The sequence below is a fragment of the Hyposmocoma kahamanoa genome, unplaced genomic scaffold (assembly GCF_003589595.1).
Source record: "Hyposmocoma kahamanoa isolate Upper Pololo Valley unplaced genomic scaffold, ASM358959v1 86, whole genome shotgun sequence".
In the NCBI taxonomy this organism is placed as follows: domain Eukaryota; kingdom Metazoa; phylum Arthropoda; class Insecta; order Lepidoptera; family Cosmopterigidae; genus Hyposmocoma; species Hyposmocoma kahamanoa.
In genome coordinates, this window is record NW_020654289.1 from 8,918,717 (window position 1) to 8,946,199 (window position 27,483).

At 36.2% G+C, this 27,483-nt stretch overlaps 4 protein-coding genes across 7 annotated transcripts; 3 read left to right on the top strand and 1 right to left on the bottom strand.

Moving 5' to 3' along the window:
* Positions 1-5,501: 5,501 nt before the first annotated feature.
* On the top strand, positions 5,502-6,197 carry LOC113234666 (UPF0729 protein AAEL015238). The gene has a single exon (XM_026470086.1). The coding sequence runs from the start codon at positions 5,693-5,695 to the stop codon at positions 5,948-5,950; it is 258 nt and encodes an 85-aa protein (XP_026325871.1). The 5' UTR covers positions 5,502-5,692; the 3' UTR covers positions 5,951-6,197.
* Positions 6,192-11,230, bottom strand: LOC113234665 (46 kDa FK506-binding nuclear protein). 2 transcript variants are annotated; one of them, XM_026470085.1, is made up of 8 exons: positions 11,053-11,230; positions 10,224-10,451; positions 9,686-9,855; positions 8,688-8,842; positions 8,066-8,279; positions 7,672-7,854; positions 7,325-7,497; positions 6,192-7,148 (listed from the first exon to the last, which is right to left on the bottom strand). In XM_026470085.1, exons 1-8 carry the CDS (start codon positions 11,060-11,062, stop codon positions 7,067-7,069), a joined length of 1,215 nt encoding a protein of 404 aa, XP_026325870.1. In that variant the 5' UTR covers positions 11,063-11,230; the 3' UTR covers positions 6,192-7,066. The 2 variants fall into 2 exon arrangements, with proteins under 2 accessions (XP_026325870.1, XP_026325869.1); XM_026470084.1 differs by having other exon boundaries at positions 10,218-10,451.
* A 324-nt stretch (positions 11,231-11,554) lies between these two features.
* Positions 11,555-12,584, top strand: LOC113234777 (40S ribosomal protein S17). The gene is made up of 3 exons (XM_026470255.1): positions 11,555-11,572; positions 11,715-11,866; positions 12,315-12,584. Exons 1-3 carry the CDS (start codon positions 11,570-11,572, stop codon positions 12,559-12,561), a joined length of 402 nt encoding a protein of 133 aa, XP_026326040.1. The 5' UTR covers positions 11,555-11,569; the 3' UTR covers positions 12,562-12,584.
* Positions 12,585-13,366: 782 nt separating this feature from the next.
* Positions 13,367-23,982, top strand: LOC113234743 (ubiquitin carboxyl-terminal hydrolase 3-like). Of its 3 annotated transcripts, none has more exons than XM_026470207.1 (10): positions 13,367-13,548; positions 14,671-14,815; positions 15,103-15,409; positions 15,681-16,028; positions 16,432-16,580; positions 18,511-18,640; positions 19,158-19,289; positions 20,145-20,293; positions 21,089-21,235; positions 22,571-23,982. In XM_026470207.1, the coding sequence occupies exons 1-10, from the start codon at positions 13,458-13,460 to the stop codon at positions 22,731-22,733; spliced, it is 1,761 nt and encodes a 586-aa protein (XP_026325992.1). In that variant the 5' UTR covers positions 13,367-13,457; the 3' UTR covers positions 22,734-23,982. The 3 variants fall into 3 exon arrangements, with proteins under 3 accessions (XP_026325992.1, XP_026325993.1, XP_026325994.1); XM_026470208.1 differs by having other exon boundaries at positions 13,369-13,548; positions 20,145-20,287; XM_026470209.1 differs by lacking the exon at positions 13,367-13,548 and adding an exon at positions 13,850-14,003.
* The last annotated feature ends 3,501 nt before the right edge of the window (positions 23,983-27,483 follow it).

The window sequence follows — 27,483 nt, forward strand, 5'->3', positions numbered from 1 at the left end:
AGTACACTGTACTGAGATTATTAATTTCTCTAATAATTTGTATAAATAAAATATCAATTTCAGATCAGTGTAATCAGTCTGTGGTACCCGATTATTCAATTATATTGAGATTTTTTTTGTAACTGGAAAGCGTTCATTGGCCGTGCATAGTGAAAAAGGGCCACTTTGCTAATGTGTGCAGATCCGGACAGCCACAAAGAGTAACTGAACACGACACTCAGCGTGATGACGCACTTTCTACTATCTCAGCAGTCTAAGAAAATCAACTGTACCTTTGACACTAGACGGATATAAAGCTGAGGCTTTGATACACACAGGAAGCTCTATAAGCTTTATAGACAGAAAGCTAGCCGAAATATTGAAATTAAAAATAAAACCTTGCCGCCAGTCTATCACATCGGCTTCATTAAATCACGTATTCAGTCCTTCGTCCAAGGTACCTTGCCATGCTAATATTCAACTTCAAAAGTACCAATATAAACTGCAATCTCTACTAATTGTCGACAATCTCTGTGCTGATGTCATCATTGGTGACATTCTCAAAAACCATTCCTCATTGGTACTGAAATTTGGAGGCACTCAAGAACCATTACGCATTTGTAATGTTATAAAAGCTTCAGTACCGCCTGCATCCTTGTTTACTAACTTATCACCGCATATAAAATCAATAGCGTTTCGATCGAGACTCCATAACAAAGAGGACGAAATTTTTATAAACACAGAAGTTTCAATACTACTTAAAGACGGTATCATCGAACCCAGTGTCTCACCCTGGCGAGCACAAGCCATAATCGCAGGTGGAGGTCTACATAAGAAGAGAATGGTAATAGATTACTCTCAAACTATTAAAAAAAATATACAGAGCTTTTGAAGTTGGAGGAGCCAGTTCAAATATCTTGCGCGAATGGGAGCAGAGTGGATGGCGAAGGCCGAGGTGATATTTGTTGGGATGGGTTGAACGTGACTGTGAAGAGAGCTGTCTATGCGCCGAAGCTAGCTGCGAATCTGTTGAATATAAGTACGTTAGTGAGTCGTAACTTTGTGGTAGTATTTTCGAAGAGAGGCTGTGAATTATATAAAGCTAGTGAATGTCAAGTGAGCGATAAGGTTGAGTTGGTATGTAAGGAAGAGAAAGGGATCTATGTAGTGAAACTTAATTCTAATCCTGACGTCTTTTCAGCTTTAAAAGCAACTACTGATGATGAAGTTAAACTATGGCACCGCAGACTTGGACATTTAGAACTTAGCAATATGAAATTACTACGTGACAAACTGGCGAGAGGTATATGTTTCAAGGATTCAAATTCAGTACAATGTGTTCATTCAGTACAAATGCTTGAAATGTAAGCAAAATACATTACCTTTACCGAAGCAAAAGAGTACACGTACTACTAAAATTCTTGAATTGGTCCATAGCGACATTTGTGGCCCTATGGAGACTGCTTCATTTGTAGGCTATAGGTATTTCCAGACATTTAATGACGATAATTCAAGCAAAACTTTTCTTTATTTTTTGCGGAACAAAAGTGAGATCTATTCTAAGCTGATAGAGTTTAAAACGCTTATTGAAAATCCGACGGGTAAAAAGCTAAAGGCAATTAGGAGAGACAACGGGAAAGCATATGGCAATGAACGCGTAAATACTTGTTTGCGGAATAGTATTGTCCATCAGTTGACAATAGAGTATACACCGCAACAAAATGGAGTGAGTGAACGAGCTAATCGTTCAATTATGGCCCGAGCTAGAAGCATGTTTGAAGAAGCGAAACTTAGCAGGAAATATTGGGCGGAAGCGGTCAATACCTCAGTGTATCTGAAGAACAGTTGTCCTACACGTGCTGTAAAAGTGAAGACGCCTGAAGAAGCATGGTCTAACAGAAAGGTTGACCTGTGTCATTTGAAATTTTTCGGCTGCCGGGCGTTTATGCATGTTTCAAAACAGAAGCGTACTGGCTACTGTGAAACAACAAAAGGCGAACGTCTTATAGATCCTGTAACGCATAGCTTACACAAAGCGAGAGACGTTGTCTTGTTTGAGAATCAAATAAGAGTTCATGCAAACGACTGTGATGAAATCGAAGGAAGTGGTGACATTAGATGACAGCTGCGAGAAACCTATAATGACTCAAGTCGTTAATGCTCCTGAAACTTAACGAGTAGAACAGCATGAAGATTTTTTTACTGAAAGATGTTGAACAGCAGTGTATGGAAAACATTGTTGGAAAAGAGTTACAATCAGGTGAAATTAGAAATGAAATTGCAACCGGTAACCCCAATGAAGGAGTGGAAGTTTCTGAATCTGAAGTTCAAGATGAAGAAGTTTCTGAACTAAGATTGGAAACCACTTATGATGTTCCTGAAAGAAGATATCCTCTTAGAGAAAGGAAACCGAAAAAATATAATGATTATGTTCTTTATTATGGAGAAGAGGATATGAGGGAAGATCCTTTAACAGTTGACGAAGCTTTGTCCAGATCAGATGGAGATAAATGGCTTAAAGCAATTTAGAAGAACTTGATGCAATTAAGAAAACCAGACCTAGGAGTTAGTAGAAAAGGCCAATGGCTACTACGTGGATTCTAAATGGATTTTTAGAACAAAAAAGGAGCCGGGGAAGATATGGTATAAAGATAGACTTGTTGCCAGAGGTTTTACCCAAATAAAGGGATTAAACTAATAACTAATACAATGAAACTTTTGCGCCTGTTGTACTGTTGTACGTCACAGTACTCTGAGATAACTATTAGCCTTAGCTGTGGAGAATGACTTGAAAGTGGATCAGTGGAGTTACTGCGTTCCTGAATGGAGATTTAAAAGAGAAGGTGTATATGAAACAGCGTAAAGGTTTCGAAGAAATTGGTAAAGAAGGACACGTCTGCCTATTGAAAAAGGCTCTTTACGGATTAAAGAAGGCTCCCAGAGAATGGTATGAGAAATTACACAAAGTTTTGTTAGATATGGGTTTCAAGAGATCCGAAGGTGAACCTTGTGTCTATATGAGGAAGAAACAAAACAGTATGACGTTTATTGCGGTTTATGTGGATGATACATTAATTTTCTGGAATGACCAAAAAGAAAGGATATCAGTAATGAAGGAGCTTCAAGCTAAATTGGAGATGAGAGACTTAGGTGAATGAAGATCAAACAGCAGAGGAACTCAATACAACTCAACCAATTAGAGTATCTTGAGAAAATACTTAAGAAATTTGGGATGAGTGACTGCAAGGGTGTAAAGACTCCTGTTGAAACTGGGTTGAAGCTCGTGAAACCAGACGATGAGAATTACGTTTTGCCAAGTGAACTGCCATACAGAGAGTTGATTGGTTCACTGAATTACCTAGCTGTCTGCTCGAGGCCGGACATTACGTATGGAGTCAGCTATTTAAGCCAGTTTAATAGTTATTACGTTCAAACACTTTGGACAGCTGCAAAGCGTGCGCTTCGGTACTTAAACGGAACCAAAGAAATCGGACTAGTATTTAAGAAAACGGAAAGAAAACTTGTTGGCTACGTGGATGCAGATCATGCAGGCGAAGTCTTACAGGGTAAATCTTACACTGGTTTTGTATTCCTATTTGTAGGATGTCCTATAGCATTTCGGAAGGGTGCAGGGAGGCAGTATTTTTGACTGCACTTCTAGCCGAGCTGACTGGGATTAATGAAATTGTGGAACTACTCAATGATAGTCAGTCTGCGATTCAAATTGCTGGAAATCCCATGCATCCAATGATGCATACATAACTAAACGGTAGTTCTCATTGGAGAACTACCGTTTAGTTATGTTATTTCCCGAAGTTTACATTCGGGAAATGGTGCGAATTTTTCGAAAAGAATGCAGATTTAAGGAGAAGTTGGGACTGGCTCTACTAGCTCATTTAAGAAGGAGTGTTGAAGGAGGTTAAGTATTTTTAATAGAGCAAACCTTTTTAGTATGTGCGTTCCTTTGTAATTCAAATTTAAATATATTTTCATGTTTCTATGTCATTGTTTTTTCATGACATTATATACTTTTGACCCTTAGAGGATGAAAAAAAAAAAAATTTTGACCGCAGTCCTAAATAAATGTGTTTTTAAATAATTTACTTATGGTCTATCCACACATATCCGGGCCGTGCCCGGGAAGTGGACGGGCCGTGCTCCGTCAGGGGCTCATATAAATATCTATATATATATATATATATATAATATGATGATAACTCGTTCACACATGTCCGTGTCCGGGCCGGCGCCGGGACGGGCCCGCAGTTCATACAAACTAGCACACCCCGTCCACGTCCCGGGCACGGCCCTGATTTGTGTATTTTATTGTTTCTAATTCGAATATCCGAGATCTCTGTGAGGTATCCATAAACTCTGGATTTCCCCACAAGAAGTTATAATAAAGCTGCGTGGTCGTAAGTGGTCATATCGGTAAAATTGCATTTGCATTGCTCAAAAACGAAGGTGTATCAGGCCGTGAAACATTTTAACACACACAAGACAACTATGAATATTTCCCGTAAACTTAAAGAAAGAAAAACGTCTCCACGATAAGATTCAAGAATAGTAATCTCGCTAAGCAGAAGCTATTCATAGGCTCATCAAATAAAAAACGAAGTTTTTGGTGAGAACCATCCTCGCGCAGTATCTGCACGCACCGTTCGAAGATGCTTGATGGAGGCACACTTATTTGGGAGAGTAACAAGGAAGGTGCCCATGTTGACACCACGACATAGACAGGCCCGACTTGCGTTTGCGAGGAAGTATGTACTTTTCTCGGGTGACACATGTTGTTGCTAACATCATCAACGCGACACCCTATCCGACTGCTGCTGAGCTCGGTCGTTCACATACAGGTTGAAAAGTTTAGGTGAGGTAATGCCTGTTAATTAACTCGCTTGCATCAGACAGGTAAAACCCAACCGGAGTATCGGCCCTAGCCCGCTCTATCCCGTCGCTATAGCCATCACAAAAACACTATTGTGGTTTTTTTGGAAACTAATTTTTTTCCATCATCTAAGATATTAATAGATAACACATTACAGGCATTCTCCACTAAGCAGCTAGTCGCGCGCGACTCCTATTTATGCAAATGTCATTATACCGCGTCAATCGGTATACCATACCCATTGACGCGGCCGCAACTCTGGAGTAAAACAGAGTCGCGCGCGACCAGTCAACCCACGATAGCCGTTTAGTGGAAAATGTTAGGGCCAACGCAAACAGGCGGACAGGAAAGCAGAGGACATTATAGTTGAGTTTGTAGAATCGATTCTCATCATTCATCTCATTAGAGTGGCTTCATCGTTTTCGTTCAGTAACTTCAACTTTTGACAACTTCAAATGTGGAAAATGAAAAGAAAAATATTGTAAAAATATTATTATTTTCAAAATGGTAATTTTTCACCATACCAGTGAAGTTCCTTAGCCAAAAAAAGTGTCAGTGACAGTGACAGTTGACAGTCAGAGTGACATCACATTGCTTTTTTACGATTTAGTTTATCTGTCTTGCTTTTGTTCTTTCTGATGACTGATGTTGGCTGGTGATAAATTCTAAAATATTCCATTGTTTTCCATTCCATAATAAATCGACAATTTGAAACGCATAATATCGAGGTAATAATTTGGTACTTGAATAACCCAATAACTGACTTCATCAAGCCACATATATTGTACCTAAGAATTCGTGGCAGATTTGAAATTGTGAAACAAAATGGTTTGCGTTCCTTGCTTCATCGTTCCAGTACTCTTGTTTCTGTGGCACAAGTTCATTCAGCCGTACGTACTACGCTTCTGGAACCCATGGGCCGTCAAGGACGCCGACGGAAATGTGGTGAAGACAGAATTCCCGCTCAACTGCGAAGGAGGGAAGTGCGTTTTCGCGAAAAAAGCAGTTGAAGAAAAAGACAATGACGCAAAGCAAAGCCCTAGCTATATTAAGGCCAGTGACTGTCGCCTAAAATCAGAATAATGTTATCTAACTGTAAAGAGTAATCACATTACTTGTGAGATTGCATATTTCCATTGAAATTTAATTATCTGTTGATGAATCTTACATTTATTTTATGCTATTTAAATTATTATGATTCGCTGTATATAAGTGTTTCCCTATGCAATAGTTCTATTAAGAACAATACGAGATGGTGAGATTTAGTTTTGTTATAGGAATGGAATTTAATGTGTAAAAAAAATTAAGGAGAAATAAAAGGCTTGGTTGACTGAAGTCTGGGATTTAATTTGAATTTAATAAAACTTGCCTAAGTTGTACCAAGAAATTATTTTTAAATTTGTAATGTTCTCTCTAACCTGTTGATTAATGTATGTTATATATTATTGCATCTGAAATAACCCATACAATGACATGCAGATACAATACAACCAATCAACATTCAAGAGGTCATTCATTCACACAAGTTGTGTTTACCTATTACTTTTGTAGCTGTTTACAGTGTATAGTAACTTATTGATATTCTTAAAATAATAGTCGGAATCTGGTCTTATGATAGAACTCATAATCTAAAATTCTGTTGCCTAGCAATCTTATGTCAGTTACAAATTCTATCATGGACTCGAATACAGTTCATATTCATAACTCTATCTAAAATTCTTACTGAAATTCAGCTCTTACAACACTATTGACAAAAATGTTCATTAATTTAATAAAAACCAAATAAAAAATAAAACAAACTGATGTCCTGTTGGGTTCTTATAAGCTAACTTACTATTATATGGAATATGATGCACCAGCAATATTTTTATTAACTGCTATAAAATTCGTGTTTCATGTAAAAAATAAAGTTTCTTTGAGAAGTTTTCCCATAATGTAAAAACTTAATGCCCATATGAAACAGTACAGACAAGTTGTCAATGACATGTTTATTTTGTGTCCATTACTGTATATAAAGAGCAGTGTAACTAAAATAGTCTCATAAAGATAATTTTTGTTATAAAAAATCAACAATTGGAGATACATCATATTATAACTAGAACAAGACATGTCAACTGCATCCCTTCATGGCAACTTTCCAACAACTTTCAAACACAACAAATGTCCTCTTGCTGGTGCAATGCCTCACTGGTCAAAATCTCACTTCACTTCCTTTAGTTCCACATCAAACACTAAGGTAGAGTTTGGTGGGATGACTGGTGGTGATCCTTTAGCTCCATATCTGAGGCAAAAAGCATAACTGTAAACAAATCCTTCACAAGTGCAATTATAAAATGATGTAAGATGATAATGATGACTAACAAAGAAACTGTTTCTTTTCCTAGCTTCAGTACTTTTGTTTCAATGACACAAATGACAACAACATAAATGACTCTTTAGAAAATGTACATTACTCACGCCATGCCAGGAGGGCAGATGATCTTCCTCTTGCCGCCGACCTTCATGCCGGCGATGCCGATATCCCACCCCGAGATTACCTCCTTGGCGCCCAACCTAAACTTGAAACCGGCGCCTTTCTTGCAGTTGTCGAACATCTTGTTGTTTTGCTTCAATCTACCTTCGTAATATACCTGAAAGAAAGGTTATTATATATTACAAATTATAGGGTAATGTTAACTAATTTTAATAAACTTTGCACCTGAAAATGAATAAACTAAAAGATAATTATGGTGATTTTTTACATTACATTATTAAACATTTCCTGACATTGGCTTAAATAATCAATTAGGCAATTCTTGACTAACCATGATAGTCTTGCCAGGCTTAGCCGCAGGTCCTTCTCCCACCTTCATGTCCTCGATGAACACACCTCCACTGAGTGCCTTCTTTTCCTTCTTATCGCCACTCTTTTCTTTTGTGTCTATTTCCTTCTTGCTATCTTGCTTCTTTTTCTCACCTTTCTGCTGTGGTGCATCACCTTTCTCTTTCTAAAGCAATAACAAACAAATTACAAACAGTCCATATGTAGCTTTATGGAATAGTAACAATAATATGTCACTTGTTTTGAAAATGGCAATGCTTTCTAAGTCATTGATTTCAGCATTCGAGTGAATCCGTGTTCAAGATCTTTACTACAATAATGTGCACATCATTAGATGTTCATTACAACACTTATCAATATCACTATAAAAGCTTTACCTTCGACCGATCAACTCCATTAACTTGGGGTTGCTTGTTCTGTTGCGCTAATTTTTTCTTAAGGCGGCGTCTAGCAGATTTGCTGAGCTTAGACATGTCTACATCTCCCTTGCTAGAATCTAGTGTAGAATCTGCCTTTGACGAGTCTTTTTCTTCATTGTCACTATCTTCTTCTTCCTCTTCAGCTTCTTCCTCAGAGTCTTCCTCATCATCACTGTTGATTTAAAAATAAAGAATATGTTTATTAATAATAAAATTTCCCATTTTTAAATAAATAAAACTGAAATAACCTTCAGTCAGTCATAAGATTTTACATTACAAACAAGTTTTTAATATGATACATTTCCTAGGAGTGTGAATAGAATATATTATTATGGTATAATTCCATCTGCTCCTCCACCACCAACCAGAGGTGATAAGGAATCCTAAGGGGATTGCAGATGCTCTATTAAATTCAAATAATGTATATTTTGTAAGTAAGTAAATTTCATTTTAAATCAATGAATTGATTATTCTCTACTATTAACTTATAAAGTAGATTTCCTAAGAATGAGTACATTTGTTCACATTTATAACATTTATTTTAAAATGTCAAATAAAACAATTAAAGTATTATTACTACCTATCTGCCTCAGCTGACGTGTTAACCTTGAAGGTCTCATCATCCTCATCAGTATCAACATCCTCTCCATCCAAGAGCTTCCGGAGCTGGTCTTCGTCATCAGCGTCATCATCAGAATCTGAGTTTTCGGCTGCTACAGCCTTCTTGTCAGTTTTCTATGATATAGGTAACATTTGTTGAGGTTTCAAGCTACATCTTTGTAAAATTATATTATTTAATTCTCAGTGTTTATGATATATAAAAAAGAGTTAAAAGACTTACTACGCTTCGTTTCAATCCATTTTGAACAATAAAAAGCAAACGAGTCACTGACCCGACCATAGACCGTTTAGTGATGGTCAATTGTAGCACCAACTACATATCAATTAAATAATTGAATGAATTGATTTGTTCAATTGAGTCATACTAGCGGTTTTCCTTACATAACCTATATAAGCATATTTAAAATTTCAATTCAAATCCTTACATTCAGATACTTGTTCAATTGCGATTGAAATGTTCAATGTATTAATCAATTACTAAACTTTAATTGATTGAACCGAATGTTTTTTTGAACAGCACTATGCAACTATAGGCAAGTCATAGAAGTATAGATGAATAATAACCTCACTTTTGGACTACCTTTTTCAAATACGATTTTACAATGCTATTCAAATTAATATTGTGGGAAAAAGTGATGATATATCAAGCCAAAATATTCGTGAAAGTGTTACTTATTCAATTTATTGAGTGATTGCTTTAGAATTTTAACCAAACAGGTTTGTTTACTTTTTGTCCAAAATGGATTGGAACAGACTATAATTATCTGTTAATTATTTTCAACTTATTTATTACTCTTAAAAGTGTCATGGTTCCACTGAGTAAACAAAATACAGAGTTACAACTATAAAAAATCACCTAGTTTATTACAATAAGGATGATGTTTATGAAATATGCAGATATTTAGCAGTTTGCCTTCCAGATCATTTGCATGCTGACTGTCCATTAGTAAAATTTACCTTTTTCTTGCTGGAAGAAGCATCATTACTATTCTCAAGTTTCCTTTTGCCCTTGGCGGGAACTAGTGTCGGAGCTTCCTCCTCATCTTCCTCCTCCTCTTCCTCATCATCAGAGGGCTCCTCTTCAAATTCAGGGTCCAAATAACCAGTTAAGTGTACATTGCATTTGCCTGTAGAAATAATAATTTACAACCATAGTTGGATACTACTACCTACTGGATATAAAATTGTATACAATACTCAAGAAAGTTTGACACCAAGTTTTATTACTTAAAGCAAATCCTGCCCTTCATATATGTACATTAATAACTCCCATGGCTTGATACGCATTGTGCACTCTGTGCTGAGTTGTTATGTAAGTGCATGAAACCTAATAAACAGCTCTTTTATAACCTACATTAATTCTTTTCAACCCACTTACTCTTCTTTAATAGTTTAATTCAGCACCTTTGCCTCTCAAAATACTTTCTAAAGGAATTAAATTAAGGCTTTATGAAAAAAAAAAAACAACAACAGTATAAAAAATCCTTACAATTACCATTAGTCAAGAATGCAACAGAGTCTCCAGCTTTGAAGTACAAGTCCAAAGGCACTTGAATGCACTTGTTCTTCTGCAGTGTGCATACAAGGAAATTCTTGCCATCCACTACAATCATCACCTGGCATGGGTCATTATCCCCTGTGGATATGTCCATAGCTGCCTGTGATATGTGGAATGGCTTCTCCACTACTTGAGTGTACCTTTTGTTAGGTTCCATTATTAGTCCTGTAATAATTTATATTTATTCATTTGAGTATAGATTTTCCAACAAGTCAGGGCCTTGCAGTATTAAATATAAAAAGAAGTCATTTGAACCCATCAGTGGAAAATATCTTGAACAGTTAATTGTACCATGCAATATTTGAGTGCATGGTATAAGGGGGCAGTACACATAAAGATTGTCATTTAAATATTAGTGTGATTCGAAATAGCTTTTTTAAAAGAAATAATGAATTAGCTCATACTTGTTCATAAAATATGTTCAGTAAATTAAAATTATATTTAACAGGATAAGATAACTATATAAGTGGCACATGTCTTTCTTTATAGTATAGTGCTGTTTTCGTTCAAACTGTTAAATTTGGTTTTCGGGTGTTCAGTGACCAGCATTATGAGCAAAGGTCTCTCTAGCAACCTTGACAATTTAGCTACAAGCATCTAAAGTGCGATGTTCACGGTGATGCAAATCCCTTAAATGATAGCTACTGAGTACAATTAGGCACCTTGAACGGTTATTAAAATCATACTCGGGACAAGACATGAAAAATATGTTCATGAAAAGTGGGTAACACGTGGTGACGGTTAGCCGGTAAAGAACATTACTCACCCCAAAACATTTTGAATGTGTTATGTGACGCAACGAATAGATACAAACAGAAATCACTAAAACTACAGTTTAAATATCTATATCACAATTACAGTTGCTAAGCAGCCAGATATTCATTTATCAACGTGGAAGACAGAACCGCGCGGCAAAACTCAACCTCCACAAAAATCCAAAATGGGGAAAGAAAGTGAAGGAAATTTCATAGATTACAGAGCAAGTTCTTGACATTTATTATTTGACGTTGCCAATTGCCAAAACTGTGTGAAAATTAATTTATATATTTTTTTATGTAACTTTTGTCGTCCTGGAACGTTTTTGTATGGCTCTCTCTTCCTTTTATCGCAATTATTTAAATAATATATTCTTAAAAATGATTTCTTGTTTTCAGAATTTTGATTTGTCGAAACGAAGAAGAAGGAGAATATAATTGGCGTCATTAAATTTATTTTGACAAGAAACCATAGCTAAGTAAATTCTTTTCTGTCATTTGTCAAAAGGCGAATACAGTGTTTCAATCATGGTAATTTTGATTTTTGTAAATAATCCTTGTGAATCTTGCGAATCTTTCCAAAATTCTCGAAATTTAAGCTATTCTTACAGATGGCACATGTGTTAGTGCCACAAAATGGTCTTATTTGTAATAAATCTCCATCTTCCTCCAGGGTCGTGTCAGGACTAAGACCGTCAAGAAAGCGGCGAAAATTATCATTGAGAAGTATTACACAAGGTTAACACTTGATTTCGACACAAACAAGAGGATATGCGAGGAAATCGCAATTATTCCCACTAAGCCCCTGCGCAATAAAATCGCTGGGTAAGTAATTAATGATGTTTTTATTTGGTCCACTCAAACGGAGGTTAGTTTTTCCATGAAGGCATCTTCCTAAATACTTGTGGGAAACAGGATTACTTACTTGTTCGTGTATTTTTAAGGTGATACGATTATATTGCTTAATTTACTTGTACTTTCATTTCTGTCAGACTTTTTTTTTTAATTTTTATTTATTGTATAAAGGACAAAATACACAAATATGTTTCTAATCGCATTTTAAACCACTAAGGTTTGTCATAATGCGACCTGCATCTACACAATACAAATTACTTAAAATTGTACATGTGTACTAATGCTTTAAAAATATCCTCGGATGGTATTCAAAGTCAATTACAATTAAGTGAATATTGATTTTATTTAATATAGAACAAGTCCTTGTCCACCCTCAATAATTCATATCACAATAGTATGATCTAGCATTTGTTTTTAGGTTTGCCACCCACTTAATGAGACGTCTTAGGCACTCCCAGGTGCGTGGAATCTCCATTAAACTGCAGGAAGAAGAGCGTGAGAGACGTGACAACTACGTGCCTGAGGTTTCTGCATTGGAGCATGACATCATTGAAGTCGACCCTGACACTAAGGACATGTTGAAAATGCTTGATTTCAACAACATCAATGGTCTCCAGCTCACACAGCCAGCTACGCAGGGTGGCTATGGTGGCAGACGTAATTAAGGCTAATAAACTTTAAAATGACATTAATTTTGTTTACTTTAAAATTAAAATTACTGCACAAATAAAACATTTTTTACGGACTAGTCCATATAATCAAATACAGTAAATAAAAGATTACACAGGTTTTTTACTCTCAATAGTTACAAAATGTATGTCAATTAGGTTTCAATTTTTCTCTTGTATGATATTTGAGGAATTATTGTAAATTTCTCGTAAATTATTAGAAATGGCAAGGAAAATGTGTGTCTAGTTTTGTCATACATACATTTGTCTAAGTGAAATTAATACGTGTAAAATAATTTTGGAATAGGTGTTTAAAGATGGCCCATAATGTGATATGACACCTCCTCACACCTTGAGTATGAAACTAAATAGGTAGTGATCATACTAAATCTAAAATCTATGGTAGTGATAGTAACCAGAATTAGTCATACATTTTAGCTTCCACATTTTTCGATTAAGCGTGGAACCCTAGAAAGAGAGAACATCGCATAGTATGTCATGTGTCGATTTTTTGTTCATACTTGCTTTAGCATCCTTATTATGTGTGTGATCATACAATATCTTTCTAATGTGTGATGATTGCCATAATTTTTATAATAACCGTACTGTTTGGCCCAAGCCGTAGTGCCAAGCCAAGGTAGTAGCCGCCTAGGAAACAATAATAATATCATGTATCCGAACGCGCCGCAATTGTTTTCATTTGCTGTCTCCCTCGCTCTCGTTGAACTAGAAAATTCATTCTCCAATCGAGTTGAGTCGAGCAAAATCGAAAAAAGTTATGTCTGTCGCTCATGTTCGTTTTCTGGGTTGGAGGTAGCTGTGCTAGATAACCATTATAATTTTACGAGCTAGCGGACATTTGACTCTTAAAAACATCATTTGTAGCATGAAGGATGGAATGTTCACATTTGTTAGATAACGTCAAAGTGGATAGCGTTCTCGTTGCGGTAGACATCTCGATCACAAAGAACTTCAGTTGTTCAGGTAATTAATTGCTTTGTTTTATGAAATAACACCTAGTGAGTTTCATATGACGCGTGGCTGTAAATAGACGCTACATCGCATCGAATCACGTAACGGGAGGTTAGTTTTAGAAAATCAATACAGCGAACTTTAATAATCAGCTGTTCAAGGGGGAGGGAGGGGCGCGGCATGGGTGACCGTGACTCGGTGTCGCGTTCTGACGCGTTGCGTTATAATTAATGCTATCACATCATTATGGTGGGCTATTTTGAACTGCGCGTCTTCGAAGCCATGGCGTGGTAAATGTAAATGTTATGGGTCGCCCCTGCCGCCGAGTTATTGCGCCGCTCGCCACTCGCGAACACTCCTAACAAAATGACTCACCAAAGAAATCACGCCATTCACATACGCAGCGTAATAAACTCTATCATAGAAGAGCCAGCCAAATATCACAACCAAACGAGTTATTCATTTATGTACGTCACACTATATCTTTCAATTTAACTAGAATAAAGCATATTTCTAATGTAGTGGGCATACTGTCAAATTATTATTTTAGTACTATGTAGCTTTCATATCAAAATTGTCTAACAAAAATAGGAGAAGTGGATAACCTTCAGCATCAACCAATTAAGTATTCAGCTGTTATTTACATAAAGAAACTTTTGCATGACTAAAATGTGGTAAAACTTACAATAGACCTTGTAAACAGGCCATGGTCGAGATGAATTTAGTCATAATTTGAAAATCTTGCTAACATTGTATAATAGAATTGTTATTACCAATATTAGGTAGGTTACAATTATTTGGAAATACTTCATAGAAATAAAAAAATAATTTGCATTTTAAGGAACACTAGAAACAATAGGCTAAACATAAAATTATGGTCATTCATTTTTTCATTTCATTTATTACAAATAAAAAATCATTCAAAACATGTTTTAATGCTATGTAAGTAAAGAAGTACACATTCCATTGATCGTTTATTTAATGTAAGTCCATAATCAAGTATTTAACTGTCTCTTCTTAGGGGAGATCAAAGTCTTATGTTTTTTTGTGTATTTATGTGTGTAAATAGACTTTGTAAGTATATGTGTAAGACATTATGTATGGTGAGGACAACCTTAATTATTGAACTTGCAGGATGTGGCACAAAGGAACAGAATTGGTTATGTTTGCAATGCGGAGCTGTGAACTGTGGCCGCTATGTTAATGGTCATGCCAAGCAGCATGCTGAGGAGGCCCTACACCAGCTTTGTATGAGCTGTGATGTCTACTCTGTATACTGGTAGGACTAATGTGATTAACTATCCTAAGTGACACATTCATTCCCTGACTCCTTCACTGGTATTCAAGCTCTATTGGCTTTTGAATTACATTCTTTTTTCATAAGCACGATGTGTCATTAGTAAACTTATTATGTTCTGTTAGCCAGGTGGTTTTTTTTTTACACTTAGTTACCTATGTGATGTAATAATTATTAAAGAGATTGTTGATAAACTGCCTAAACTGAAAACGCAAAAATAATTTTTATGTACAGTATTGAATAGATAATGCTATTTTCAAAATTTTCAGCTATAAATGTGATGATTATGTATCCAATGACACAGAAACTGAAGCAATAGATAAGATAAGGCAAAGTATTATGAAAATTAGCAAAAGTGAAGATGCAGATAGTAATATAGGACAACACGAGGAGAGTAGCAAAGATGGTAGTGAGATTTCTGGCAATTCAGCTCAAGATGCACAGTCTCCATCACCAGTGCAAAGTGAATACACGAGAGTGCCTGACAATGTGCTAATTGCCACATGTGCTGATATACCTAATGTTATTAGTAGTACTTCAGAAACTAGTGATATTAAATCAACTAAAACTACCAAGGTATGGTTGTTAATTTTTCTTTTCTCATAAATAATTATTATTTCCCTTTGCTGTGTGTCCTGAATTTTTATTAAAAGTATATCTTTATTACAGTCTTGAAAGTTGTAGAGATATGATTTTTTTATATTTACTTTATTATTGTAATGATTGATTATGGTTAAGTGGATTGGCTATTTAGTAAATGTGGCAGCATGATAGAGATGCGCTATGGAGCATGCTATAAATACTTCTTCAATATGACACTGGGTAATTTTATTATTGATATTTGTAGAATCCTGAAGAACCAGCACGTAGTTTAAGACCACGGTCACGAAAGAGATCTCATTCAGAAGACAGCAATTCCACAGAGAACAGTACAACTCAACAAGTAAGCAAAAAAGAGAAAAAGTCACCATGCAATGGAAAGAAAGACAAGAAAATTGTAGGTTTAAAAAATTTAGGCAACACATGTTTTATGAATGCGGTGCTACAGAGTCTGAACAACATACAGGAGTTCAGTTGTTACTTTAGCCAACTACCCTCATTGGAGGTGAAGACCAATGGGCGAAAAGTTTATCACTCAAGGAGTTATACACGGCAGGAGGTGAATGAGGTGGTTATGGCTGAGGAGTTGAGAAAGGTTTGATTATTATAATTTTTTAAATTTTTTACTTGCATTTTCGTCACGTTGCTTGTGAATCAAGAATTATGCTCAAAATGTGCAACATATTCATGAATGTGAATTAAATAAAATGTTTGAGAATAGAATGTCCATTTTGATTTGTAATGTTTGTGCTATATTTAAACACACTCCAGAAACATACCAATACAAATTGAAATACAGAAATGTTTAATGAATGAGACAAGGTGCCTGCCAATTTGCAACAGCAGTGACAACAATATGAGTGCAATTCTGTACAAGATGGTTGAAAGATAGACATTTGTATTAGCAGTGTAATAAAAAAATGTTACTTTTCAAATAGATGTCATGGGGTTCTATTAAAGTTGTTTATTGTTGTGTGATATAACACTTATATTTGTAGGTGTTAATAAATCTGAACCAAGGCGGGTGCGGGTCGAAGGGCGCGATTTCACCGGAGTACTTGTTCCACGTGATCTGGAAGGTAGTACCGCGGTTCCGCGGGTATCAGCAACAGGATGCACATGAGTTCCTTCGATATATGCTTGATAGGTATGTTGATATTTGTGTATCAATTTATATACTTCATTGTATCAGCGTTACGTGATATAAACATGTGATTTTTTTGGTTACCTATCAGGAGTCCGAAATTACAATTTCGAGAAATAACGTTTGGTCGAAATTTCATAACCTCGAAAGCAATTTTTGAGAGGAAAATGTTTTTTTCTTTTAAACCTAACCTAACCGAACCTAATCGTGTTTTTCCGATTAACATTCAACATATCCTGAAAGAACAACTGTTTCTTCCGGATTTAAATCGCGTATATTTATTTTTTCAAACAAACCGACGTTTCGGGCCCTTTACAGGTCCCATGGTCACGGCTGACTGCGGTGTTACAGTCTTCAACCAGTTATGTCTAATATTGATGCAAACCACCCTATTTTTTCACTATAGTTACAATAGTTATTAATTAAATACTTTATTTTTAATTTTACAAAGAAAACATTCCAATTTACGCTACATTAAATTTTACAAATTATATTTTATTGAATGATTTTTTATTAAGTTCAATTTATTATTAATTATCAAAAATTATGCATCCTGTAAGGGGATGTTACGTTTCACGGGTCTCAGGAACTGATAAATCTTCCTCAGGGGCTTGAAATAGGTCTTGCGCCTGCCCCTGCCCCTGAGGAAGATTTCTCAGTTCCTGCGACCCGTGACATGTAACATCCCCTTACCGGATGCAGGAGTTTACAAGCTTGACTGTGAGTGCGGTCTCTCTTATATTGGACAAACAAAGCGAAATATTTGTACCCGCGTCAAATAACATATAGCTGATGTAAAACACCGTCGCGTAGACAAGTCTGCAGTCTGCGAGCATGTCATGGATAAACTTACACATTCAATGAAGTTTGACAAACCCCAGGTTCTTGCAAAAGAAGTCCGTTATCTACCCAGGATGCTGCGAGAGGCCATTGAAATTAAAAAACATCCTAATTTCAACAGGGAAGGTGGTTTCTCCGTACCACCAGTTTGGGATCCAGTATTTCCTCTAATGAAAAATCCCAAACACACATAAGACTGCAGTACCAATTAATATGTTTTAGTTTATTCTAATTTCTATTATTAATTAATAATAAATTGAACTTAATAAAACTTAATGTAGCGTAAATTGGAATGTTTTCTTTGTAAAATTAAAAATAAGGTATTTAATTAAGGACTATTGTAACTATAGTGAAAAAATAGGATGGTTTGCATCAATATTAGACATAACTGGTTGAACACTGTACCACCTCAGTCAACCGTGACCATGGGACCTGTAAATGGCCCGAAACTTCAGTTTGTTTGAAAAAACAAATATACGCGATTTAAATCCGGAAAAATTGTTTCATTTCCTATGTGTAACAATCGCGAAAACCTAAGAACTCGATAACAACTATTTCGTTATAATTCGGTTTTCGATGTAATGAAAATTCGAATAAACGTTGTTTCGGACAAAAAAATTTCGACGTTATGATAGGCTTTTACTCAATGTAGTTATTGTTTGTAACATTATTTTTCGGCCGCCTGCGTGTATTTCCTCACAACAGTCTCTACAACTATATTCTCAACAATTATGTATAGGTGTTATAAAAGGGTTCAATTATATAATGGGATTCGGAACTGCCATTTACTCTGAACATTATCTTGTTACTGCAACACACAAATATATAAAAATCCGACATAATATCGCTTTTGAAGAATAGTGGCCCAAACCGAAATATTTCAATTTTTACAGCTGGGTATGCTATATTTTATTGTTATTGTTACCGAACTTTTGGTTAAAATTGTCACGTGACAACATTGTACCGGTATACTATTCGTCAGTCATTTGGTCATACAATTCAGTTATTTTAAACCGTCTTCTTGGTGAATTAAATGTTTACGACAAACATGCTATTTGAGATATCAAATCTTAATCTATCATCGGTCTGGCAGACTGCATACGGAGCTGCTGCAGTTGGTGCCGGGCGACCGTGTAGGCGCGGAGGCGGCCGGCACTTTTGTGCCGCGTGCTCGATCCGCCTCCATCGTTACAGCCGTCTTCGGCGGCACGCTGCAGAGTGAGGTATTTCACACTATTTTTCCCTTTTCCGATATTTGATAAGAGGAAACAAATATGAAAAACATGATCTTCATATCGCGTCTGGAAACTAGAAGAACAGTATTAGCAGTAGAGCTCCTTGTGAAAGAGTTCGTCCAGGGAAGTACGCCTTACCTATTTCTGCCGCCAAGCAGTAATGTAAGCATTACTGTGTTCCGGTTTTGAAGGATGAGGGTGTTGGTGAAATTACAGGCACATGGAACTTGTCTACTTGCTCTTCAGATATTTGCACGTCTTGTTCGCCCCGTCACTGGATAATATAAAAAAGGTACATTCTAAAATAAACCTAGTGTAATTCCGTACAAGCGCCTTGATTGTATATTCGCCACCGTCTTGTTTAGCAACACCAACACGCCAGCGTTATTGACAATATACACAACATAGTCATAGCCTGCTAATAGTCTTAATATTTTTATTTAATATGTCATTTTGGAAATGAAGACTTTGCGTGAGTTCAAAGTATTCTTCAATAAATTTACAGGTGCGCTGTCTCGCGTGTGGTACAGAGAGCAAAAAGTTTGACCCGTTTCTGGACCTGTCTCTGGAGCTGCCAGAGAACGGTCGACACGACGAGCCTGTGCCACTTGCGGACTGCCTCGCTAGCTTCGTACAGGTATGAATTTTTACATTTTTCACAGAATTCGTGAGGTACTTTTCTAATAGTATATTGCCTTAGTTTGTATGATTCACAATTGTGTTAGCTAACATAAATCTGTTACACGGGTCCGTAGCATATATGACGGTGGCATAGTTCAACATTGTACATAGAGAAATACAGTGATCAGAACATACGGTGGCATAGTTCAACATTGTACATAGAGAAATATATCAGATACAAACGGTTTGAAAAGTGGATCTTTCAGTTTTTGAATTTATAAGTTTAGGCCCGTTATTATAGTATTTTTGACCCCCGATGCAAAAAGGCGTGAGTTATAAGTTTGAAGCCTTTGTCAATGTATCTGTGTAACTGTATGCACGTTTGTGCACTACGTCTGACTCGTATTCGTTTCGAACTCGAGACTACAAATGTGGAAAACTCGGACCCACGTCGGATGTCACGAGACTACGAATATCGTTTGTACATCTAGAGATAAAATGACACTTCGGACACCTGTGACATTTCGGATCGTCTCGGACTCGCAATGGGTACGAATCGGACGTAGTGCGCATGTGCTATATCTGTCTTTGACATCGTAGTTCCCAAACAGACGAACTGATCTTGAAGCAGTTTTTTTATTGCTCGAGTTGTGTTGCCTTACAGATGGTGACTTTATTTTATTGACTTTTTGGAGTTCATTGTTTTGTATCGGGGTTTTTTTTAAGTTTTGGTATCTCAATACTGTTTAGTAACATAACGGAATATTGTTTGTTACTTAAACGCGGCTTATCTACTATCCCCTTTGGAAGTTAACTATTCCATTTTCCATCCCTTACATTTACTTAAACAAAAATATGTACCAAATTTCAGGTGGAGGAGCTAGCGGACACAGAGCGTTACTTCTGTAGCAGTTGCAAATGCAAGCAGAAGTCCACTAAGCAATTTTGGATCCGTAGGCTTCCCAATGTATTATGCCTGCATCTCAAGCGGTTCCGGTGGCATAACAACTATAGGTATTGGTTCGTTGGGTTGTATTTATTTTTTCTTATTTTTATTTAAGTAGAAAGATATAAAGAATAAACAAATGCTCAGAGTAGGTAGGAACTTATAACAATTCTGAATCAAATAAAGCGCGCAATATGAGTATGCAAAATACAAAAGAGATGTTGAAATTCACAATCTGTCGCCTAAGCACTACTTAATCGAAAATGTTTACTTCCAATACAATTAGTTATTACTACAATCTTTATTTTTTTATTTTTTTTTTTTTATTATTGAATGATGAACAGATTTGACTAACTTTACATTAAAGTTGTACCAACTAAATTATTAAATAATTTATTTTTTATCCCAAATCAAGCGTCTATTTCAATAAGAGTATATCGTCGCCTTACTTACAATAATTTCTCAAACTCGTATCTTAAAACACAAAGTTACTAAAATGCAAAAAATGGCTTGTATATACAAATTTTGCAGGCTGATTTCGCATCATATTGCCTTCATATTTACACACTTGCTTTTACCTATTCATTAATTTTTATTATTATTATTTTAAATTAATTAACACCTTTGATAAGAAATCTAAAATAAATATAAAGTTTTGCCATCTCCCGAATAATCAATCTTTATAAGATAGAAGTTTGAGAAAGTAAGACATCGATATCTCGTTTAACTTCAATAATTTATTAAATAAATTTGCATGCTGCAGTTTAAGGCGAATGGGTTTATATCCCTCAAGTTAATTTTACTATTAACATATATAATGCACTCACACTGTCTGTAGTGATTAAATGATATATAATGATGCGTGGCAGGAACAAAGTGGACACGTCGATCTCGTTCCCTCTGAGCGCGCTGGACATGTCGCGGTTCGTACCGCACAACGTGCCGGACACGCGCCGCTCGGGGCTCAGTAACTACCTGTACGACCTTGCCGCCGTCATCGTGCATCATGGATCCGGGTAATGCCCCACCACTCAGTTTCACCGATAATTTTTTTTTTTATAATTTATAATATTTATATGTTTTTAATCAGTTGTTATAGTGTAAACGACTAGTAGTGTAACTCACGCCTGTTCGGCTATCAATGCTTACACTTTTTTTTTTATTATTAAGTGACGGGACGAATAAGTCGTGCGCCTTGTGATAAGCGACACGCCTATCCATAGCAGTTGTATATCTCCTAATATATATCCATGTAGTTGTGTGCCATTCAGAGCTTAAAATCGCAATGATCTTAGGGGCACTGCCATTGCGCCCGTCACCCTGAGACACAAATTGACAAGTCCCACGTGACTGTAATTTCACCAGCATCATTACAACACTTGAACGCAGTTCTAGTTACATTACTGCTTGGCGGCAGAAAAAGGTAAGGTGGCAGTACTTCCCTGGATGAACTCTTACACAAGGAGCTCTACTGCTACTAAATACGTCGCTTGGAGTGTATGGTTGTCACATTATTATTTTAGTTGTACCTACAGTCTGTAAACATAATTATAAATATTTGAGGTATTCGTCACAATATTCTCGCTCGTTAAAGAAATAACCTTTGTCAAGTGAAGTACTTACATATTAATATTTAACATACTGCTAGTAGTATGTCGCAGTTTAGGATCTCGATTATGGGAGTAGGACCACGAAATAGAAATGAAATAAGAGTTTTTATATACGTAACTATATATTTATAAGTAAAAAAAATACTAATTTGAGACAAAAATATTTTAAACACCTAGCGAACTTTTTGTAATGAAAGGGCCGTGCGACCCACGACGAGCAGCTCTAGTGCACCGTGAGATTATACGAATGTGTGCGTCCGTATACGGTGCGGAGCAAGCGTGCACGTGTACAAGCCGCTCCACTACGTTTGTATGGAGTTACATTACTTGTCTTATTATATTACTACGGTCCTGTTGTGGCTTCCCTCCAAAAGTAACCTCCAAAAAAGTTTAGAATGTCGACTAAAACGGTTGGTTTATATCTTTGGGAACTGTTCATTAAAACATCTTTTACATGTCGCCTATATTCAAGAATAGTGGTCCAATCCAAAACACTTAATAAGTAAAATTGAGCTATATATTATATAGCATATATCATATAGCTATAGCATTGGTTAAATATCATCTATATCATAATCATTACGTAACAATATTGCGCAGGTATACGATTTTTCGGTTTTGAGCGCCAAATGCTCCTCAGCTTTTTAAGCCATCTTCCTGATAAGAGGTTTTTATGTAGATATACCGTAATTCTAGAAGCCCGTTGCAATCAAATATGAAACGACGACATTTATTTCACAGAGCGGGCTCCGGTCACTACACTGCCTACGCGATCAACGAGGAGCAATGGTTCCACTTCAATGATCAGACGGTCCGAGCTACTCACTCCGAGGCCGTCGCGTCGTGCAAGCCCTACATCCTCTTCTACATACGCCGCGAACTGGCGCTGCCCAGCGCCTTGTGACGACCCACACTCTGTTGACCCCTGCCCACACGCTATAGCCAAGTTACAACGAGGCATTTAGTTTCCTAGTGAATGCGACGCAGAATAATTCGTTAGTGTAAGAGTCGCCCGTTTAATGAACGAATCACCCACTGCACCATACAAAATGGTTATGTTGGTTGACCATATAGCGTGGAATAGTGCTGTTGCGGTATACTTTGAGCGCTAAATTACGACGCAAATATTACGCAGTTACAGGTCGTTGAATTCGAGTCATTCGATTTTATATTCCAAAGGATGATCGAGTTTTTTAGACCTGTTAAAACGTCTGTAAACAGTACAAACATTGTGTACGTTTATTTGGGGCTTTGATTGAAATTTTGCCCTTCAGGTTATATAAAAATTAATCATGTTGCCATCGTTTTAGGTGTTTTTAACTTTGGAATTGGTAAGGGTGCAAATAGGAATCATGTTGAATGGAACATCATTCCTAGGTTATACAAGAGCTGGTCTCAACGCATTGTGTTTTCTTTTATATGTGTACGGTGTACGTGCACGTTGCTTCCCGCCTTATTGCATGCTGCAGAGTGTGTCAACATTTATGACTCCAAATGAATATATGTATCTTATTATAGCCGTATCGAGATATACAGAATTATCACCAAAGAAATTAAGAACATTACGGAATTTTACTTATCAAAATGTATTGGCATATTTAAACAAAATAATACTGTGTACCTTTATATCTAACGCGTAGCATTACATTTGCCTTTTAAAGTGTTAAGCTGTAGACCTAAAAAATGAATACTCATGTCATAGTTTATGCAGTTGTTGACAATTCAGTATATATTATGGATTTTGCTTGAATATTATTCAGATTGAGGTTACTATATAATTCAGCTATCAGAGTGTGATATTTACTGTGTTTACAATGGATAACGATGTGGCATACATTGATGCATTTTACGATAGTTTAGGCTAATCTGACCCAAAGTGCGTACAGATTTCTCATTTGCATGGTATTTTACATTCCTGATGAATATCTTATGATTTATGGAAAGTTTTATTTTCATAACATGATGCATTATTGAATATGAGACTATACGACTTTTTGTGTGTAACATAATGTGATAGTATAGAAAAACGTGTACATAATTATGCTGATGATTTTATTGTCTTGTGAAATGTTCTCTTATGCAAAGTACCTAAGCAGGTTTATTTTAAGTACTTCAATTACTGGAAGTTGAAAGTGATTGAATTTAATAAATTCGCCGATTTAAATTTACTGAGTTTTATTTACATAACCTATTATCACAAAATATATTTAAGTTTTATATCTCTATTATTGATTATTTACAACATGAAAAAATCTTTTGAAATCGTTTCAGCCAAGATCGTGAATTGGTTTCCGAATGTGTGTTCACAGAGAGACTTAACGATGGAACACTTTCCGAAATGGGCAAATAGGCTTCCCACTCAGCTGGCTTGAACAAGGACATATGCTTCATAAATATCACATTACCAACCCCGTCACCATGTTCTTTCGGCCAACTTGTTTTTTCCCTACTGTCGTTATTAAATTCTGAACTAGTTTCAATAATCCAATCGTTACTATTTAAGTTCTCAATAGGGTTAGATATCGCAGATCCTGGAACATGTTGTGGTCTTATACGAATATGTGGAGGTCTTTTAATGTAGTCTCCTCTATCTTCTGGCGTGTCTTGTTGATCACCTCCTATCTCTATTGTAGTAATTTTGGAATAATGCAACTCTCTTCTAGTAGAACCTTGCGGTGTTGACGACTCACTTCTAACAGTTCGAACCAAATCTACATTGTCCTTTTTCTGTATAAGTGTTTTATTATTTCCGGCCTGTTTTGTTGGTGTACAAGTTTTTCGTTTAAGCGTATTAGTTTTTTGTATAGGCGTATTCGTTTTTTGTATTGTCGTATCAGTTTTTTGTCTAGACGCATCTGTTTGTTGCTTAGGAGTATGAGTATTTTGTGAAGACTTAACAATTATTTGTTTAGATGTATCAGTTGTCTCTTCTGTAATTGGTGTCCGTCTTTCATTTCCACCATTATATAGATTATGGTCTGAAAAAGGATTTGTATTCTCAAAGTTTACATTCTCTTTGTTGGAATTAATCTCACACGAAATTGGAAATTGATACTTGCATAGGCTATCACTGCAACTACTGCTAATAAGTCGTCTTCTCTTTTCTCTGGGAGATAGAACCATCCAATCAACGACATTACTGGATTTCTCGATACCAGTATAATTTTCTTCTTTACTAGTTGATGTAGCGTTTTCACTGGAAAACCAATTGTTCACAGGTTTTCGTTTGACCTCGTCATTGGGAATCTCTTTTGTAGCCTCTGGTGACAACTTTTGCTCTGAAGGCTCTATTACCTCCTCTACAGTTGGTAAACTGGAAGTCATTGTTAGATTTAATCGGGGAACAAAAGTGGAGGGAATTGGCGTTGGGACTCTACAATTATTATCCAGGTTATTTAATTCTGGTACATTTTCTATGGAAGCTTCAGTCGTGAGATCTTGACTTGGAATATTTACTAACTCGAAGTCATTGTCTGATAAAAGCCGTTTGTTTTTAAAAGAATAGATCCAAACCATACGCTTTTCTATATCTGCTTCAACGTCGTAGGGGACGCGATCTGCTTCACGAGTGCAACTATTTAAAATGTACTCTGGGGGCAGATTATCACAGTCAATTACTTCTATATTACCAAAGTCTTCTTCCGAAGAGTTGTCGGAAATAACTGCGTAATGTTTATCAAGAATAGTGAAACAGTTCATTTGGTGGTTTATCACGACATTCTCGTCCTTGTTATTATTGCCGGAAGCGTAAAATTCTTTATAAAAACTATCATTATTGTAGGTGCTGTCAAACACATTGTAATTTACATTTTTTTCTTCAAATTGGTTCGGATTTTGTGGCGATTGGTTTTTCAGACGTCTTTTCTCTCTCGCATTGCTCGTATTAACGCTACGTGGATCGTTTATTTGAAACTGGTCATAATTGTTTGTCTGGGCATTATCTTGGTCGTCTTTGTCTTTATCTTGTGAAGCATCAGAACCATCGGAGGATTTCAGCTCTATAATCTGAACGCCACCTGTCATATCCTCGTCATTCAACCAGAGACGGTCTATAAACAATTCTGGACCAATCATTGTACTGCGAGATGTGTGATTCGTATCTGAAACAAGTCAATGATTGACTATTGTAAAATCAATACAATATTGTGTTTATCACGCCTTTTACAAAAAAACAGTCTATTGTTACCATTGAAAATTGCTTCATTGTTACGGTTTATTATATTATACCAATTCGTTTTCTTCATTTTCAACAAACGAACAAACCGATAATTATTTTGGTTTATAAACGTATTTTCTTTACGATAAATAACCTCTAGAAGGCATATAACATGTCAAACTAAAAGTCACGGAATCATTGTCAACATAACAAAAAGTTGTAATACATAAAAAATGTTCTGTGTTTGAAATGATAAAAAAATCGTATACGAACACTTTTAAAACTTAAAATATTAAATGAAACATTTCACGTCAAAAAAAGTCCTGCGACAGGATAGTGGAAAAAGCGAGGCCATTTAGTTGGCGCTAAAAGCCTCTATGCGGTAAAGGTAGCAAGTGGGGAGCGGTAGAGTGGCGGTGGTGGGTAGTGGCAATGTTGGCGAAACAAAGTGTAAATGGATTGATTGCGCCAATTCGCGTCACAAAGGGAGCGAAATTGCATTAAAAGCTCCGTGCGCGGGCCATTTGCTGAGCACTTACTCCATTAGACGTGTCCAAATAACATTAGTGTTGTATGCCCGGGAAGTACACTAGTGGGACTCGACATGCACTCGATATCTTGACTCGAATCGAAGAGACTTGACCCAATTAGTCTTTTGTTTGTATTTGGGGATTATTTACTACGATTTTTACGTAAGGAAATTAGTTTGAATAGTTAAGTAGGTACGTAGAAGAAAGAATATTACCGAGGTCTTGCGAAGTTTTAAAAGTAGTTTTTAATAAGGTAACAATTTGTTGAGGTCATCGATAGTTCCTAACTTACCTACTTACTCGTAACTACATTGAAAATAATCTTTGTCAATTAATCTTTATACTACGGCTCTGTGTGCAAATTGGCGGGAGATGCTATGCAAATTATATTTAGTAAACCGAGTCTCACGTCCGGGGCTCCCCTAGTCAAAGCTTCCCGGACAAAGTTTCCAAACGTTGGCAGTGTTGGCACGGTGTGAGAAACGGGCAAGTTAGTGCAAGCGACAAAGGTTAATGAATTTGATTACTGTGCTTGAGTGCCAGCACTCATTGCACTGCTAATTCGCAAATTAGCCAACGACAAAGCGGGCTTTTACCCTCCGACTTTCTTGCGCTCTAATACCCATATTTAATTTTGTATATTGAAATACATTGTCATGTTTAAACGTAATTATAAAAATAAAGCAGACAGTATGAAAAACATAGTGCCGTATTTCACCGATTACCCACGCAATCTTGATAACATTCTGTCAACTTTTAACATCTAACTGAAATTAAGCTTACACAATCTGCTATTTGTGCTTTTTTGACTTAACAAAACAATAGTTTCTCTACGCATAAATTAAAATAAAACATTGAGATAAAGCGCGTTTGTTGCGGAAGCAAACATATTTGCTTTGACTTACAAATAACAATCCATTAAGGCCTGAGAACAAAACTAAATGGCATAACTCGTAATTACAATTTAT